At 40.1% G+C, this 19,304-nt stretch overlaps 1 protein-coding gene across 1 annotated transcript in view; it reads left to right on the top strand.

Moving 5' to 3' along the window:
• The first annotated feature begins 1,016 nt into the window (after positions 1-1,016).
• RNF219 (ring finger protein 219) overlaps positions 1,017-19,304 on the top strand; it is a 28,297-nt gene continuing 10,009 nt past the window's right edge. Inside the window, exons 1-5 of the mRNA XM_019525219.1 lie at positions 1,017-1,223; positions 6,356-6,491; positions 7,718-7,809; positions 9,651-9,899; positions 15,351-15,439. Coding sequence (XP_019380764.1) covers positions 1,152-1,223; positions 6,356-6,491; positions 7,718-7,809; positions 9,651-9,899; positions 15,351-15,439 — 638 coding nt within the window. The 5' untranslated portion in view covers positions 1,017-1,151. The remainder of the gene's footprint in view (positions 1,224-6,355; positions 6,492-7,717; positions 7,810-9,650; positions 9,900-15,350; positions 15,440-19,304) is intronic.

Raw genomic sequence — 19,304 nt, 5'->3', positions numbered from 1 at the left:
TTAAAGGAGTATCCATTTTTTAAGTTTGTTCCTGACCCTTTCATAAGTTCTTTCCAACCCACTTTTGGGCCGTGACCCACAGGCTGAGAAACGCGGCTTGAGGGTGGCATTGTTCCACCCAGAATTTCCTTGGCCAGCCAAGTATCCAGGTTGCAGCCATACTGGTCTAGAGCAGCAGTCCCCAAACTCTGACGGACTGCACACCACCAGTTTAAAAAAAAAAACAACCCCAAGTACCACCACCAAATTTTTCAGTTCAACCTTAAATACCACCAGCAAATTTCTGCCATATACTTATAATAAACCTGTTAATGCAAACCACTGACAGGCTGTCTGCGTCCCACTGGTGGTACCCGGACCACAGATTAGGAGCTGCTCATCTAGAGGCAAAAGGAATCAGAAGTTCTGGTATAGGTGATATCTTTTATTAGACCAAATAGATTGTTTTGCAAAATAATAATTATTACATATATATGTATGTGTGTATATGTATTTGCAAGCTTTTCTATGCCTAAAGAAGGGTGCTTGTGCCCAAAAGTTTGTAAATATACAAGCACACATACACAGAGATGATATCTTTTATTGAACCAACTAGATTTTTTGCAAAATAATAATAATAAATTATATAGATAGATCTATCTATCTATATATAGATGTACATATAAACACACACATACATTTACAAGCTTTAGGGCACAAGCACCCTTTTTCAGGCATGGAAAAGCTTGCAAATAAAGATTTGTTTTTTTTCAAAAATCTAGATGATCTAATAAAAGAAGTTGGTTAGTTGGTCTAATAAAAGACTCACCTCTACCACGAGTCCTGGTTCCTGGCCAGCCAAGGCGTTTGTGCCTAGACGGAGGAGGAAAGAGCTGCATGCACCTTCCTAGCCCAGCAAGGGGGCAGGAGGCGCTCAGTACGGGTGGCAGCAGCATGCCACGGCCCGCGGGAGGCGGGCACCCCTGCTTCCTGCTGGTCCCCTCTGCTCCTCCAGTGCAAACATTTCAAAAACGCGATTTCCGTTCCCTCGCCCGTGCAGGGAATTGGCCTCGCTGGCTTGCCGTAGCCGGAGTTTGAGAGCGAGCTGCTTTTGCTGGCGCCGCCGCCGCCGCCCGTGGAACTTCCGTGCTCGCGGGATTCGAAACGCCACAATGGCTCAGAACGTCCAGAACGTCACGCTGGCGCTCACGCTGCCCATCACCTGCCACATCTGCCTGGGGAAGGTACGGATCGCGGGCCAGGGGACCGCCGCGCCGTGCAGGAGGGCAGGGGGAGGCCGGACAGCCCTGCCCCATGCCTGGGAGGGGGAGATCGCCTCGGGAGGCTGCTGCTGCTGCTGCTTTCACGAGCCTGGCAAGTGCAGCCATGATTTGGGCCGGTGCATGTGCTTCGGGGGAAGCCGGCCCCTTGAAACAGGCTGCTGCTGCTCCCCCAGGAGGAAGGGGGCAAGGAAGAGGAGACACGCGCTGGGTAGTGGTTGTCTGGATGAGTGGGGTTGTCCTTCCCAGCAAGTTGTATTGCCACCTTTCGGAGGGTGGGGAACATGCGCTCTTTAAAAGAAGCCAAGTACACACACACACACTCTCTCTCTCAATGTTCTTCCGCCTCCCCGTCACCTGCCTCCTACCTGTTGTCTCCCACGGCCTCTGATCCTCCTTGCCACGCATTTGCATTTTCACAGCCCTGCATTTTGCATATTGGCTGCTATTCCATCCAGGACAACACAAAACACCAGCAGACTCTCCCTAATGCCAGAAGAAGGGTGTTTGTGCCCGAAAGCAATTTTTTCCAGGTATTTAGTTGCTCTAATAAAAGAGATCACATTTATCCAAGGAACCTCTTTAAAAGAGGCATTTCCAGCAGAGCCTGAGAGGAAGTGGCCTTTTGGAGGAGTGGCCTCCAGGCACTACTTAGCCCTTTCCCTGACTGTATAGGGGGTGAGGAGGCTTCAGGATAAGGTGATCCTGTCCCTCCTCCCCAGAGGGTTGTGGGACTGGGATGTTTTTTCACTACTAATATTTTTCTGAGGATGGGTAGTGCAGACCAAAGGATCATTGATACAAACTTGTTTCAGGTCTTAGCTGGGCATAAGAATGGACCAGGCAGATAAAGGCAAAATCTATCTTTAGCAGTTAGGGCGGTAAAGGGATGTTTCATTTCTTACTCAAGGTTCTCCTGGGCAAGGCTCTTTTCTCTCTAAACTAGGGAGGGCTAATGCCAAAAGTCAGTATACTTACAGGTTTTTTGTTTGTTTTCAGGAACTTATTTCCATGACTAAATCATTTCTCTTCCATTTCTATTGTCCTCCACTTCTTCCTTTCTTTAAAAAACCCAAGAGAGGCTCTTGGCAGAAAACAGTCTTTGTGCTCAGACTATTAAACTTTTGGCCACTGTAGTTTTCCACCTCCTCTTCACCTGCTTTCATTTAAAATTGCACGGAGGAGGGATGAAGGTGCCCTGCCTACAAAGTGGGTGCAGTGTAACTGGTGTCATTATTCACAGCTTCTCACTTATGACCAGTGTCTCTTCTCTGATAGGCAGATTTTTAGTTTGTGGCTTTTCATTTTGTGGCTTTTCTGCTAAGACCAAACAAAATTGCCAGATGAGGGTCTGGCTCCAGATTTTGTTTAAACCTGAACTGCAGAAGACCACCAAGAACCTTGTGGCTTTAGTGTGAAAGCACCAGCAACAATTGGCAATCGCATTGATATAGATAGGAGTTCCCTCCCCCTAGTAGCAGAAGTGTAAATACCTTTTAGTATCCCTATGCCTCCATGGTTTTCTGTTAAACAATTAGCATATGTTTAGTGTAATGCTTTTTAAAATGGATAAGAAACTGTACTGAATGCTCTTCAAGCTCTGTTTCTGGGTGAGAGTTTTTCCACAGTACTCCTTTTCCCTGTACATCTTGTATTGAGATAAAGGTTGGTATTGTAAGGTAGCAAATCTTGCACATTAAGTTGTTAAGACTACTTAAGATGTCTGTCTGTAAGATCCCACTTTCAGTGGCTTAAACTTTGCCAGACTTCTCAGGCTGAAATTTTCAATGCAAGTATTTGTACTCAGCTGAAAGGTTTTTTGGAAGGTTTTAGGAAAACCAACTCGGCTGTTTCCAACAAACAAGACTGGAGGGGAGCAAGGGGAAAATGTGGCTTTACTAATACTTAGTTCAACACAGTTCTTACAGCTTTTTTGGTTAGAGTTGGAATTTCTAGTGGCTCTATTCTTTGGAGTGTGGCCTTGAAATTGGGGAAGGGTTTACCCTGGATTCAGGTTACCTTTGCTTTCCTTGGGGAAAATAATGCAGGGTCTGTATGGTAAATAAGGTGTAGGGTCACTCATTGAATGGTGAGCATAAAAAGAAATACTGAATTGCTATATATCCATCATCTGTGCTTAATGGGTGCAGGGGGAACCTTGTAGGGGAGAAGAATAATATAACAATGTTTATTTGTGTGATGGTAATGCTTATGACCAAGGAGGCTTATTTAAATTTATGCAGACAGCTGTAATTCTTGTATTTGCTAAGTTATGAATGCTTGACTGCAATCTGAATGTCCTTTTAACATAGTAACTTTTAACAAACATATATTGCTGGTTCCAGGATGTGCTGCCAGCGTGAATGTAACTTATGAAAACTTCGTGGTGTTGTGAACTATCCTTGCTAAATGTTACACTGCATTGTACCTTCAGTTTTAGTTCCCCCATATTGATAATACATTTGGAACATGGTTTCAGTTTTTATAATTTGAAGTATTGACAGTTTCTCTGGGTGCAAAATCTTGCACCTGTTTAAGGCTCTTGGAATTTTGTCATTGACATATACCTGTGTTGCTCATGGTGTGCTTGTTAATCAGCTAACACTTACTTATTACATTTTCAAAAGTGCTGTTGCTTTCAAAGTGCCAACATTGCCACAGGATTTGGAACTTCCATTTAGTTGTGCTGACAGCCTTTCTGAAACAGTTATTTCTGCATATCTTTTGCATAGCAAGATCTAAGAGGTCACTTCAGGTCCCCTAGGTCATCTCACACTACCCAGATAAGTTGCATTCTTTTGTAAGGTAACTTCATATATGTATATAATATATATTAAGGAAATAGAACTGTTCAGAATAAAATTTAAGCTGCTAAGTGTTGTTTGAATGATTCATTTTAGTACCTAGTATTCTACTAAAATGTTTTGGATGACAGGTCCATCTATTTGAATAGTTCCAATGATGTTGTTGCTTTATGTTGGTACCAAACTACTTTTAAAAAATAAACCTGCAGTGAAACTCATATGGGTGCATAAATCAGGACCACTGTACCCTAGAGAGCATTAAATGTGATTTGCTATTTTGTTGAAGATGGTGTGGTACAATTATTCACTTGCAAGAAATGTGCTCCTGTTTCAGATTTTTGGTAGCTGAAGGCTTCTTGCTGTCTTGGGAAAGGCCTGAAGTTTTGAAATGGCTCTTTCTGTTTTGATTTTAATGGTTTTTTTTAATATATACTTATTATGCTAGACTGTACTTAGGTTTGAGCTGCTGGTAACTGTTAACCATTCTCAAGCTGCTTCTGGGTGAGAAGCAAAGGAAAGCAAAAACCAAAGCTGCTTTAGTGATTTATATAGGGGAGAACAGGTTGCAGCTATTTGCAGAGGGGAGTGCTAAGCTACAAGAATATTTTTAATATGTCTCCTTTATTGATTTACTGTAGTATTACTATAGCATATTAGTGGGTCTGGTGTACGTGACACCAAAATAAGTGAGTTTAATTAACACATCTTTTAGTTTAGGGCTGTGCATGGACACTTCTTTCAGCTGAAAAGTGATCTTTTTGATCTTAAAATAATTTGGGTTTTATTACAGTGGGGCCATCTTAACTTAAAACAAGTGTCTGCACATTTGACTCTCAATTAAATGAGCAAAGATGTGAATTGGAAGAGATTTAATACTTTCAGTGCCAATTTGCATGTAGACATAGCCTTAGGTTTTAGGACTGTAGTTTTGAAAGGTCTTAAATAGTGTTAATCCTGCAATGCTGCGGAGGTAAGAGATGATTGGAGGATAGATGACAAAACTAGGCCTTGATTCAGTTTCGGCTGTAGTGTTTTGCAAATGCCTATTGTTTTCAGTTTTGTAGTCTTCATTTTTTTTTAACTTACGATTTCTTCAGAACATATCCAGTCTGGCTTCCCAATTAGTTGTTAGCTGTCCTCTTCCTTTACTTTTTTCACATTTCCTTTTGTTTCCCTTCCTTTTTGTTTCCCTTTTTTTTGCTTCCTTCTTATGAAAGCGAAGGAGACTACCAAAGAATGTTCTTAAGTTACCATCTTTCTGTGTGAATCTTGTTTCTTTTGAACTTTAGTTTTATATATTTTCCAAAAGAGGTGCTTTAGGCATTAAAATGATGTTTTTGTTTTTACACACATGGTCACTTCACTGGCTTTCAAAAGTAGATACTTTGAATGGAGATATGAGGAGATGTTGACCTGAGGTAAACATGCATGTGTATGCATTGTACTGATTTTGTTTGATATAGATAAATATAAAATCTGATTGCAGTTATAAGGTGGCTTGAGATTTTGAGAGGATGAATTGCTCTTAAAAAATTATGACTGTAGCAAAAGTTTTTAGTAATGTGAAATGCAGCATTATGCATCTTCTCTTTTTGATCCTGGAAATGAATTTGTTTTTAATTAGCAGAATTTGAGAGACAGGGAGATAAAATGTGGCTAATCACTTTTTATTTTGTAAACTTATTTCTGTTACCTTGTGTCTTTGGATGAGAAGATAAGTATTGAATATTGTAGTTGTTCAAGAGTGTAGCAGAATGTAATGTTTTTGTGGTGTGTTGGCTTAAATTTTAGCTGCCTTGTGCTTTTTTGGAATGTGTCACTTAAAAGTAGTGCATTTTTAGTGAATGGGTTGGCTCAGGGATTAGTAGAACCACTAGTTAGAGTACCAGCCAAGTAAATTCAGCCTCCTTCCTGCCATGCAGTTTGCTTTTTGCAGATGTGACTTCACCCAGAAATCCTGTCTGCTCCACTGACACTTCTTGCAAGGAGCGTAGTCTGATCTGTGCCATAAGCCTTCCTCCTTCTTCCCTTCTTGTTATAAATCAGTTTTTGGTTGCTGTCCACCCAGGGGAGTCTGTGTCCAGGTACAGGCTGTGGAGAGCTTTTGGGAATCACTTGCAATGAAAACAGCTGTATAGTTAATATATATAAATGTGCCTTTTCATCAGGTTTTTGTTTGAGTCCAAAGCTTTGCTAAATACTGTAGAAGGAGAAATAGATGATGATGATAGAATAAAAGCAAGCAAACCAAAACCACTCTGAAGATATTTTTATATCTCTTTTTGGGAAAAGGTACGTCATCCAGTCATCTGTGTCAACCACCACGTATTCTGTTCCATTTGTATTGATGTGTGGCTGAAGAACAACAGTCAGTGTCCAGCTTGTAGGATTCCTATCACCCCTGACAATCCCTGCAAGGAGATTATCGGTAAGGGCCATTTAACCACCAAAATAACTTTCCAATAATTGCAGTAATTCTTTCTATTGAAACCATCGGGTGGTTGTTGTTTTGTTTTTTTTTAGTGGAAATGAATAGTTTTCTTCTCTTATGGGAAATAATAACTTAAATCTTTAGGCCCAGATGCCTCCGTAGTTGACCTGGTTCACACACCCCTCCCTCCTTCCCCAGTGGGCTGCACACCTAATAGGTCCACCTGGTTTTGGTACCTACCTTTGAAATGTTTTTGTCGGACATTAATTGCTGGAAGCGCACAAATCTGAAGGAAGGCAAGTTTCTTTGGATAGATGTGATTATCTTTTATTAGACCAACTGAGTATTTGGAAAAATGTACTCGGTTGGTCTAATAAAAGATATCGCATCCACCCAAATAATCTTGCCTTCCTATGTCCTTAGACCAACACAGCTACAACCAAACCCCCCATAAATCTGAAGTTGTTTTTTCTGCCTCTACAGTGCAAACCTGAAACTCAGTGAGACTTCATTTCACTGGAATGCAGAAGTATTCAATACAAAGTCTGAATGAACGCTTTTTTAGGAAAAATCTCCTGATAGGGAGATGAACCAGGGTTGCAAAGTTCAGATACTTATTTAAAAAAATATATAATTTTCCCAAACTTCGGGAATGTTGTGATTTTAGGATTTTTGGTGAAGACCAACTTTTGTGACTGGCAAGTCCTATATATGAAGTACATTTGATTTAGCTATATTTCTCAAAAATAAACTACTTCCTTCCTGGATGACTGTAGGGAGTAGGGGGAGAGAAGAAGGGATTGGACAACACAATTAGTCAAACTGAGTTACCCAGAAAAGAGGTGGCTCATTTTTGAGAAATATAGCTAATCAGGTTTACTCTATATCGATTTACTAGTTGTAGAAGTTGGTCTTCGTCAAAAATCCTAATCGCAGTCATGCCTATTTTGACTTTTAGTTTCTAAAACTGTAGGGCTGGAAAGGACTTGTAAGATGTCTTTTAATATATAACCTGACTCGGAGGCAGGATTAATACACTGGTACTTAGACCAACCCTGAGAAATTTGCCTAATCTGTTGTCAGAAACCACCAATGAAGAGAATTCCAGAGCATCCCTAGGTAACCTGTTCTGGTGCTTGATAATCCTTAAAGGTTTCGCCTAAAGGTTTTTTCCTAATTGAACCGAAAATAATAGTAGTGCTGTCTATCTTGTGTTACTGTAGGAGGAACAAGTGAAAGTGAACCCATATTTAGTCCTGCAGTCCGAAAGCATCTTCGCAAAACCAGACTTGAACTGCTTCACAAAGAATATGAGGTAACAGTGATGATGGCTTGTTGGAAGCTGTGTTTATATACAACAAAATTACTCTTTGGTTTGCTAGATGAATTCACTTCAAAACCTTCTTTTTGAGAAAAGTATTATAATGTGCCCATGGTAAAATTCAGATTATTTCCTAAAATACAGAGTGAGACTTTCAGAGGCAGCTGGAGTTGGCCTAAAAGCCAACTTCCTATGAAGTTATTAGTAAAACACTTTTTCTTTAGTGGAAACAGGCTAGTGCTGAACTTTTTAAATCCCATTTTTCTGCCATATGAAAGGGTGTAGACTTTTTAGTGCGTTATTATTTACTTTGTCTTGTACTGCTGCTGCACCAAGACAAGTTGGTATCCATAACTAAGGGCACTAAATTAAAATGAGAGGGCATCGTCCAAAGAAATTCTTCCTCCTGGAAAAACTGTCAACTTGAACATTGTCAGCTTGTCAAAAATTCAAGTCTACACTGTTGATTTGGGCTAATTTAAACAGATACCGAAATCTCTTAAATGACTGGGTAATATTAGAACGTAACATTGTTCCCCTGCTGAAGTCAAGGACTCTTCTTACGAAAAGGGAAAAGCATGGAGATCTGTGAGGAACCATTTAAGCTTAAGTCTAGGCTTTCTGCTCCCATCTCTGAAAGGAGGCAGCAGGCAACGGTGTCCCCAGACTTCATGTCCCTAATAGTGGTAATGTGAAGACATGGTCTAAATTCTCTCCGAGATCCATATTGCCATCCTAGTGAGGGAGTGAGAAAAGGTGAAGGCAGATTCATCTCTTCCCTCATGTCTTTTGAAAGAATCCTGCAAGAGAGACACCTTGCATCCCAGGTGCTCCCATGTCCTAGTTCCTTCACAGAGAGAGCAGGGATTCTCGCTGTGTCTGTCAAGTCTTCCCAATGCTCTTTATGGATGGAAGGGTATCAACCGCTTCAAAAAAAAAATCAATAACAAGGTGTTTGGTTTGGTTCTAGGACAGAAAATCAAATTGCATTGGTGCATATATGCAAAACTTAAGATCTAGATATGAATACAAGTGTGCATCCTCTACAAAATTGCCTTCGGTTGTGCTGCCTTGCACCTGGTGTGCAGCACTGAGGCCTCATTTACTAAATAGATTGTAATGGGCAATGTATCAGACTCTGGCATAAACTGATAACAAAAAATTTTAGGGGGGCTATGAAAGTCAATGCTTCTGTGCTCATGTCTCCAAACATAGGGTACTAATGCAGTTCGAAGCCTTCAGTTTTAATCCAGGTTTGTCAGAGAAGCTCTGCCCAGGCTTTACTGCTCTGGCTGGAACAGCTCGGGGTCTGGTGATTTTCGTACAGGCGGTGTCCTTTAGGTGATGGAGATGGAGTCTTTGATGGAGATGCTTGTATGAAAATCTGTGTGTTCTCTGCTTCTCTCTCATCAGATAATGTGGCAGGAGACAGACTGCCCGCAAGAGTGCACTGTGTAGGAGAAGCCCTCTCCGCAGTGCATGCTAAAAATAGATACTACTTCCTTTTTGCTAAATACCCATACAGTGTCTAATCCATAAACTGTCTTGTCCAGATTCCTATTATTCAAGTCAAAGAGAACTCATCTCCTATCTGAAAGTAAACAACTGTGTACTACAGCACAGTTTAAAATTTTACCTGGAAGGCAATATATAGGTACATTCTGCAACTTTCTTTTTAATATGTTCCTTGCAACCAGGACATCCACCCTGGTTTGCAAAGGATCTGCCTGTATAACTTCAACTTTTCAGACTGCTTTATATTGAGAAAAGAATGAATGTTTGTTTTGCATTATGTTTGTGTCATTCCTGTTTTAATGGGTTTGCAACCGTTTCAGGATGAAATAGAATCCCTGCAGAAAGAAATGGAAGAGCTGAGAGGTAAATATCTCAGTTTAGAGTCACAGTTGAAAACAGTCCTGGATCCTGAGGCCTCTGGTTTATGTAACAAAAATGAAGAAAGCTCTCAGACCACAGAGGAGGCAAGTGGAGCTGTCCCAGAAACTCTGGAGGAGTTGACCAAAAAGCTTAAAGCTGCTAATGACCTATATGAAAAAATGAAAGATGAAGCAGAAAAGCTAAAGGAGGTAACATATTTGCTTCTTTAATTGTGTACCAGTATAAATGTTTAATGTTGGATAAATAGGGGTAAGGGTTAGTATGACCTTTCAGGTTCTTCATAGAGCTGAAAGAAGGGGAGGGGGGGGAATTGAATTCCAGTTACTATTGGAGTATCAAAGTGTTTTCTTATAGACTTAGCAGGTGCCTAATGTTATTGCTTGTTCTAGTCCATCTGAGATTTGTTCAGCTTGCCTGTCATTCCATTCCTTTGTAATTGGATTACATTAGCACTTGTCTTCAGTATTGATGACCAGATTTTTTTTTCAGAGTTGTAATAATCTATATATTATATCTATCTTGTAACTTTTGATAGCCAATTTGACTGTTCTTGGCAGAGAAGGTTTTGCACTATTGCCCTCCTTGCTAGCCAATATTTTTGGTACAATTTGCTGATATGCAGTAACTTGACCCTTTGACTTAAAACAGATAAGCCTCAGCACATTTAGTGCCAAAAGACTTCTACTGGAAATTTCTTGACTAATTCTGCACTCCCTCCAGCACTTGGGAGAGATTTCTTTAGTGCTTCTTATGCTTCCAGACTACAAGGCAAAATAAAACTTATTGCAGGTGTGAGACCAAGAACAGTGTAAATGACCTGAATAATGAAATGTGTAGAATATACCTACGAATAGACCAGTTGGATGGTCTAAAATACTTTTGAAATGGAAGTGTACTTTCAAACTCAGTTGGAAGGACAGACTGAGAGCACCTAGCATCTTGAACCCGTTCAAGACGTTTCATTATTACCACTGTTGGTAATCGTGGGTTGCATCCTGAAAGCTGAAGCTTTAGCATGTTTAGGATAAACCAGGTTTTTGGGGTTTTTTTAATATTAATAATAAGCATGAATACCTTGAATGCTGCAAGGGACCAGATTCTCTTGGTAGTGTCGTCATATCTAGGCCTGCTCTGTTGCCATTAATGGAGTTGTTCTGGATTTAGTATAATGTAACTGAAAGCAGAACTTGGTTCTGATTTGATCCTGTGATATGCATGTGAGGTAAAGAAGCATTATTCTCTGTTATAAATGAGGGAAGGATGAGGCAAAAATAAAATGAGCTTCTTTACATGCAAGTTACTGAGTCAGGCTGGTTTGAAACCTTGTGCAAATTGCCTACCCCACTTTTAAAAAAAATAAACAGCAGAGAGTGGAAAAACTGACTCCCTTTATGTTAAAGGAGATGCTTGTATCCGGTTGAACCTCAGGAGTTCCTCATTTGCAGTATGTGCTTTGTATGTTAAATGGTGTAGGTTGTAGCTGTGTTAACCTAAGGACATGGGTAGAAGGGTATTTGTACACAAAAGCTTGCAAAGATTTTTTTTTTTTTTTCCCAGCTATTTCAGTTGGTCTAATAAAATATATCGGATTTACCTGAAGAAACTTGTTGCCTCCTTATATGTTAAACTGTATTTCCTCTCTTGTCACTGCTGGAGTCTTTCCCTTGTAAGGAAAATGTGTTGCCATATAAAGTAGAAAAACAAAAAACTGTATAATCAGGTTGGATTAAAAAAAAAAAATACGAGTAAATAAAAAATAATAATTTAAATAAAAACTTTTTTTTTTAAATCATTGCTTTTTAAGGATGTTATTTATTTGCTTTTTTAAAAAAATAACAACAACCTCTATAACAATGGTTTCAATTTAAGATACGTTAAAGCTCAAAGATAACTTCATGGAATAGGGATTATAACTTCTGCTTATACACTATTTGAGACAATATATTCATGTAACCTTTTTAGAGAAGTTTTATAAATGGGTCACAGCAGGCCATTGACCATATTAGGGGCCCAATCTTATGGGGTTCCCAGGAGCTCCCAGTGGGACTCACTGCTCCTATTAAACATCTCTGTGATGCTTAGGTTCACTTCTCAAACTGTGGATTTATGTCTCCAGAGATAACATCCTTGTTAACAGCAGTATATGGAGATAAGAGATAACAGACTTGTTTACATATCTATCAGCCCTGTTGTTTCTGCAAGTTTGTGTACTCAGAGTCGAGGCCTTGCCTTTCTCTAAAAGTGCAAAGTTTCAAAAAGTTAAATGAATAAAGCATGTCAAACCACGAGAATGCCCTTTCTTTTTTTTAGAAAACAATGATTAAATCGAGGCTTCCTGACCAGTGATTTAAATCAAATCCACCCTGTGTATAATGAATCTGTATAATGCAAAATTCATTCTGCAGCAAAGCACAAGAAAGGAAGACTTGAATGTTGATGGAATATTTTAATTAATTTAGGGGTTAAGGGTTAACTTCAAATAAAGACTTAGGTTGACTTTTGGCCCCTGAATCCAATGCTGTTCTGCTTAGCAGCCCTTGAATCCTGAAGGTACCTAAATCCACAGGGTGCCTTCTTGTCTAACCTTAAAAGTTTTTCAAGCAGTTTAGACTACTACTTCTCTGCATGCTGAGGACTGCTACAGTCTGTCATAAAAGATGTACCTTATCCCAATTACAATCCAGAAGTTAGGCATTCCTCTAAGTGCAGGGGTTGTCAACCGGGGGTATGGGTACCCCTGGGGGTACTTGGGAAGGCCCTAGGGGGTATGTGTGGGCAGGTGGAGATGGAGCGCTGTCACCCACCACTCAGCGCCACCACCTCCCAGAAACAGGGCCTGTGGGGGGCAAGGGCATTGGCACCCTTCTGTAAGTCACACAGATGCCACCCTGCTGGCCAGCTGCTGGGTGGGGGAAGCCACTGCCACCTACCACCCCATGCTGCTGCTGCTCTGCATCCAGCCGCCGAGGGTACGCTTAATAAAAAAAAGTTGAAAACCTCTGCTCTAAGTGTGCTGGAGAACCTAACTGAGTAGGTGTACTTACTGTATGCCTCATAAATGCTGGCAGAATAGGGTCCCTCACAAAATTCAGCTTTTGTTCTTTTAGGTTTAAATTGGGAGGTGGAGATGCTTGGATTATATGATGGCCTAAACATTGAAGAGTTCACCTAGGAAAAGGGAGGCCTGGTCCACATCTCCCGCCTCCCAAAAAGGTGCCCTAATCATGACACCTTAGAATAAACTGGAAGAGAGGACATTCTTAAATCTCTCCTGTTAAAAGCTAGGGCACAGGTTGCTAAAGAGTGCAAGATTTCATGGGGTCAAAAGTATAGTAAGCAAGAGGAAGTCTGACTGTTTTCTAAAGGTTAAGGCAAAGTGGGGGAGGAATGGGAAAACCCAGCAATGTTATAGTTCTGTTGTTCTAAACCACTTTTTTTTTTCCTTTTAAACAGCCATTATTTCTGTACTTGATCCAGTGATGGAAGCAGAGACTGTGCATGTCTACACATTCATTAATGAGCTTATGCTAATTCGCATTACATTTAGTACCTCCATTGTGGGGTACTACAAAAAAGGAGCATTAGCCTATTTGAATGTGCGTTAGTGAAAGCACAGTTTTTTTTTTTCCCTGCTGCTTTAAAGTGCACTAAAATAAGCTAATGCACATTAAAAGTGTAGTGTAGACCCACCCACTGGAACCCAAGTCCCCCTTTCTACCACTGTAGTGCCTTAAATGCTAGGCAACACCTGTTTGCGCTTGTTGCTTAATGAAGGTTCATTTTTACCAGGAGCGAGGAGTGTTTCTCTTGGGCTAGTCTATGGCCGAATGATAAGGGCAATCTCCTGGGAGGTGGGAGATATGGGTGTGATTTGCTCAGGGTGAAGGGAGGAGCATAAACGCATGTGTTTATGTTAAACATAAGTGTTCCACTTCCTGGATAAGAAATTGAACTACTGGGTTCTTATACAAGACAGTTACCACCTGCTCTTGCTTTTCCAGCTGCCTTTTATAAATGAAAACCAGGACTCCTCTTCAATTCTTTGACTGAACAGTGCCAAGTGCCTACCTCTTAGGAGGTAGGCACTCGAGGTTCTTTGGGTAAATGTGGTATCTTTTATTAGACCAACTCAATAGTTGGAAAAAAATTTGTTGCAAGTTTTCAAGTACAAACACCCTTCCTTGGGCTTTTAGGAGTGGATTCAAGGTCCTGGGCCTTAAGAGGATGGAGGTGCCTGCCTGCAGCTCTGACTTGGGCACTTGAACTCTGCAGAGGGGCAGAGTTTCAGATATGCTTCTGTGCTCAGCATGTCTCACTGGTCATGCCCACAATGTCTCACTGCCTAATTCTAGGCATCTCCCTGATCAGTGTGAGCTTTTTCTAAGGCAACACACTCCATGTGTTGCCTGTGAAACCTAGCCACATAGAACAGGGTTCTGGATTTCACTTTGGAGCCTAGGTGTTTTAAGCATATGGACAAATATATACTTGAAGTGGCTTCAAAAGGGGTGGAAGGCGGGGGATCTTGCTCTGGACATGACAGCAGCTCACCTGCTGTAACTATTCCCCTGTGCATGGACCTTTAAAGATATAAATGTAGCAAAACTGCTCCATCTCGACCCTGGCTAACCCGAAGATAAAAGTTGGGATTTTCTTTTTTCTTGGTGGGGAGGGGGGAAACTCAGAAAAACCACAGCAAGTCGCAATCTATTTTGACACTATGGATTCTAATTTGAAGTCTCTGGGGTTTATCTTGTGTACAAGTTTGCACACTTAAAGCGTGTTGTACAACACTGACAGTTAAGGTTATAAATCTTAATGCTGTGTCATTTATGTTCTTTCCATTTATCGAGATTGAATAGTCCTCAGTCTTAATAAATGGAGTATGGAGAGTGCAAATGGAGTGCAAAGAGTATTTTTTTTCTCACTGTTTTGTTCAGGTGCAGCATAAGTTGGGAGTTGAAGGGGAAAATATTTATAGTTCTAAAACATCACAGCAGGAAAACTTTTCTTGACGTGAAATACCTTGTTAACAAGAGTATCTGCTGAACTGAGAAGACAAAATTGACCCCAATTCAAAGACTGAGGCTGTAAATCAAAAGTTTTAATTGTAACATCATAGAACCTATATTTTAAGAAAGCCTGCAAATAGTTTGTCATAATGAATTACATCCAGAGGAAACTATGCTTTAAAAAAAAAAAAATCAGAGTAATCTTACTCTACTTTGGGGAGGGGGTGGGAAGCTGTTCAACATTAGTTTTGCTGATACCTGCCCATTGTAATGTTAATGTACTTAAAGTATTTAGTCATGTGGAAAAAAAAAAGACATGGAATTGCCATTACTACATCCCCTTAATGACTCTCCCTCCTAACATAGATCTGTTTATTACCCTAGATAGGAGACTTGCAATGTATTTTGGGAATATAAATAAAAAATGTCTGTTCTCTATTCAGTTTTTGCAAGCCATTTCCCATGGTAATTTTTAAGTGAGAGCTCTCCCTGTCTGAGAGCTGCTTCATAGCTTCAGATTTCTAATGCTGTCCCTTTTATACAGCAAGCTGTTTGTGCTTTTTTAAATAATATAATTCAGTTCTGTTTTACTGCATATATTTATTATTTATTTATTTATTACTTCAGACGAATAAGAAACTGAGCCTGGAAAACAGTGGCCTTTTGAGAGAGAACTTGCGACTGAAGGCTGAACTTGATAGTAGATCACCCCAAAAGTATGTAAATATTTTAAGTTACATTGGGTTATTCATAGACTATGTCTAACCATGGTAAGACCTTAGCTTAAAATTGTGGTGGTGTGTTTAGTGCTGTAGATGTCTCTTGAAGGTGGATTTTGGATTTTTCATCGTCATAGGCTTGGGTGGAAAATACAGTTTACAAATGACTGGAAACTGTTACTTAAAAGTTAGTGTACACTTCCACTCTAGTGTTGGCATTGCATTACCTGGTCAATACTGAAGGTTTGCCTCTTGACAGGAGAGCTGTGTGCTTAAATTCATATTTTATTTTTGTTTAAATGTTGCTTTGGCTATTTTTTGGTATATTGGCCAGGACTCTTACAATCTGACCTGCAGCAGCAGTTATTATTTTAGGCTTTTGTATTATGAGCCTCTGCTGTTTAATTCAGTGAAAACTCAAAATCACTAAAAGTCTTCTGAAAAAGTTCTATAGGATCAGGCCTCTCAAGTGCCAACAATACAATACCATATTATATGCCAGCTCATAATTATCAGAACTAATTTTTATATTGAATTTATCTTAAACAATTAATGATTTGAGAACAGTGACCTGGCAGATGGCAAATTGACCCAGGTGGGGTAGGGGAGCTTGGGGCGCACAAAGTCTGGCTGGCAGCTGGAGCATGGATTTGGCTGGCCAGGTTCTGGTTTCAGGCAACGTACGCTGCTGTCACATGTGACGCACCATGCTGCGCTGCATGTTTTTGTACTTCTTTAGAACCAGGAATTCCCAGTATTTTATTTTGCCACCGCATTGCAAACGTGCAGTGTGGCAAACCAATTCACTTGCACTATGTGCATTTTTGCAGTGCCTCAAGCCTTCAAGATGCTACAAAGTGCACGCTCCAGCTCATGAACACGGCTATCTGTGTTTTGGCTTTTTTGTGGGACATATGGTGTCTTCCTGATGCAGGCTGTTTGGAGTTAGTATATGTTCAAATATACTAATATTATATGTAATAAATATTGTATAACAAATCCTCAGAAGGCATTCAGGAATATAAAAAATTAACTTCGGTTTATTTTTTCCTATTTATTCTCCTGCTCCTCATTATTAATGATGATGCTATTGTTTAAATTGGACTGACACACCATTCATAAGCATCTTAACAAATCTTTTAGTAATTTAGTGGCTTTAACTTTTTCTCTGTAGAGAGAAATAGAACTTGGTACCTTCTTTATAATGATTAGCTTATGCTTTTGAGACCATTATCAATTAAAAATCCTTCTGTGGCTAATTTTGATGTTCACCATTGCACTTCTCCCAAGTATAAGTCACTGTGCACATTTAAAACATTGTAAAGCACATTGTTCTTTCAGTGGAAAAATTCGGGCTCAACATTTTTTTAATTTGTGCGTGTGGGGGGGGTTTGGTGGGGAGAGGGCAAATAATCAGAATATCAAATACCTTGGTAGTCAGGGTGCACACCTGAAGTGTGAGAAACAAGGAATCAATTCTCAGCTCTGGTTGATTCAAATAAGAGGCTTTTAATCTAGAACTTGTGCATCCCAGGTCAATGTCACAATTAACAGGTTACTGGTTATTCAGTAGATGGTGGTTCTTTCTTTCCCACCCATCTCATCTGATCTTTCACTAAAAAAAAAGTTTTTATTGTTTTCTTGTCTTCCTGCCCCCCAGCATCCTCCCTAGTTCAGGAGGTTTTTCTTTTCTGAAATACTAGTTTTGCTTAGTGGGGAAAAACATTTCCTATCTACTTAAGAGGGCAAACTGTGAGTTCAATTGCCAAAGCACAGAGGATCTGAAAATATTCTTGAAAGGAAAATATAACTTCTACATCACTGCCTGTGGATAAAAGGTATACTATCAAGTATCCACCAAGGGTATACTATATTTTTATGACTAGTTAGCTTCCAATTAGTTTTAATCAGATCTCTTAGCTTACTAAATATCCTCAGTCCTAAATATTTAATTCTTCTCCATAGCATCCAAACGATATCATTAAATCCTGATTCTGTTCTTCCTCTCACCCCAAGTTTTTGTCTAATGACTTTATCTTGTCTTTTTATATACTGTATTTACTTGAATATAAGATGACCCCCCAATAAGTAGGTTCTATATATGGACAATTTATGAATTTGTTATAATTTCCAGATATAGAATCTAAGTATTGGAGGTTTGCCTTGAATTTTTGTCCCCTTCCCACTGCTATAGCAGGAAAAAAAAGGGGTGGGGGGAGGGTCAGGTGGCCCCATTGCCCTCTGCTCTCCCAGCTTCTTTCCCCTGTAACCCCTTTTCCCTACATCCTTATTGTCAAACCCTGCTCTCCCTGAGCACATAGAAATGAGGACCAAATTTTAAAAACACTGACCTTGAAATAGCTCTAGTACTTTGCATATAGTATCCTACATGGGAGAGTAGACTTACTGTGGGGACATGACTGACATTCAATATCAGCTGCAGTTCACTTTCAGGGAAGACTTCTTGACAGCCCTGAGGACAACTTGGTTAGAATAGTTGCCTCCTGACCATCTTCATTGTGGAAAATGTGGTTCTGGATCCCAGCTAAGCGTCTGGTGAAACTTCCAAACCTTGCTACCGATGTTGTGAAATGCTTCATGAAACCTCTTTGAGAAAGAGATTTGTTTGTGGTTGTTTGCTTTCACTTGTGCCTTTTGGCTAAAAGGAAAGTTTATTCTTCAAATGAAATCTAAGTAGTTCTGGGACTCCTTGCTCATTTCTGGACTCCTTAAATTGTCCTTGCCGATCAGAAATAGTCTAATTTCACTACATCAAAGTGAAGGGTTTCACCTTACCCCAACTGGTGTGAAAGATGGAAACATTTTGTGCTTGGGACTGATCGATGGGGAGGGAGATGTCTGCAAACCGGTTGTTCTGCTCTGAACCACATTTTGTGGTAGGGAAAAGAACTACTTCCTATTCACCAGATGCTATGAAGTAAGCTGTTGCCTATGAAAGCTTGTGCCTCTCTAAACTACCCTACCTTCTACCTGACTTGGACTAAAACGGCTAATCACCTCTCCCTTTCCAACTTCATGAAGTATTTGGCAACATTTATTATCTCTGCACAAGTTCAGTGTATGACAACTGTAATTACTTCTGTCCCACAGTGGATGGACCAGAAGTCCTTAACAGGAGCTTGTCCAAACTTTTGCTTTGCCAACCATTAGAATCTGCAGCGACCTGTATCCAGCACTTTGCTTGCTGGGAACAAGCTCCAGCTTTAATTTAACTACTGTTAATTCAGTTTTTTTTGTTTGGCCCTTCCTCTGTCCTAGGGTAGTTCACCAGGCTGATCAAAATAACTGTTACCTGTTTTTAGGAGGATATCTACGTGTGTGGTGTGATGCAGCTACACCGAGTGTTTCTGGTACAGCTGGTATTTTGGTATAGGACACTGATACTTTTTGGTATCAGCTGGGAAATATCAACCACTGGATGCAAAGCCTGGCCAGCTCCTGAACCAGGAGCCTGAATTATTTGCATGTTAGAATGCCGTATGGTAGAAGTGAAGTCTTTGACTTTGGTAACTGCCATCCGTAAGTGCCCTCTTGAAAGGATCTATACCTAAATAATTGGTGTTTTACTTATTTATTTTCATTTCCCTCTTCCTGGCAGGGAAAGGCTGGAAGGGCTAATACTGTCAGGGACAGAATGTCATTCTAGGAGACTGTATGAGATACTGAGAAAAAAACGTTCTCCCATGCAGTACTGGGGATCAGCCTAGCAACAGAATAGCCTGATATGAAGTCCTTGTGCATAACTAAACCAGACCAACTTCCCCCCCCAATATAGGTGTGTTATTACCATTGAATGCTGCCAGGTTTAAAAAAAAAAAAAAAAAAAAAAAAAAAAAAAAAA

This window comes from Gavialis gangeticus, unplaced genomic scaffold, assembly GCF_001723915.1.
Source record: "Gavialis gangeticus isolate Ggan-Ray unplaced genomic scaffold, GavGan_comp1, whole genome shotgun sequence".
Classification (NCBI taxonomy): domain Eukaryota; kingdom Metazoa; phylum Chordata; order Crocodylia; family Gavialidae; genus Gavialis; species Gavialis gangeticus.
Note: the sequence above shows the minus strand (reverse complement) of the source record. Positions and strands in the feature narration are given on the sequence as shown.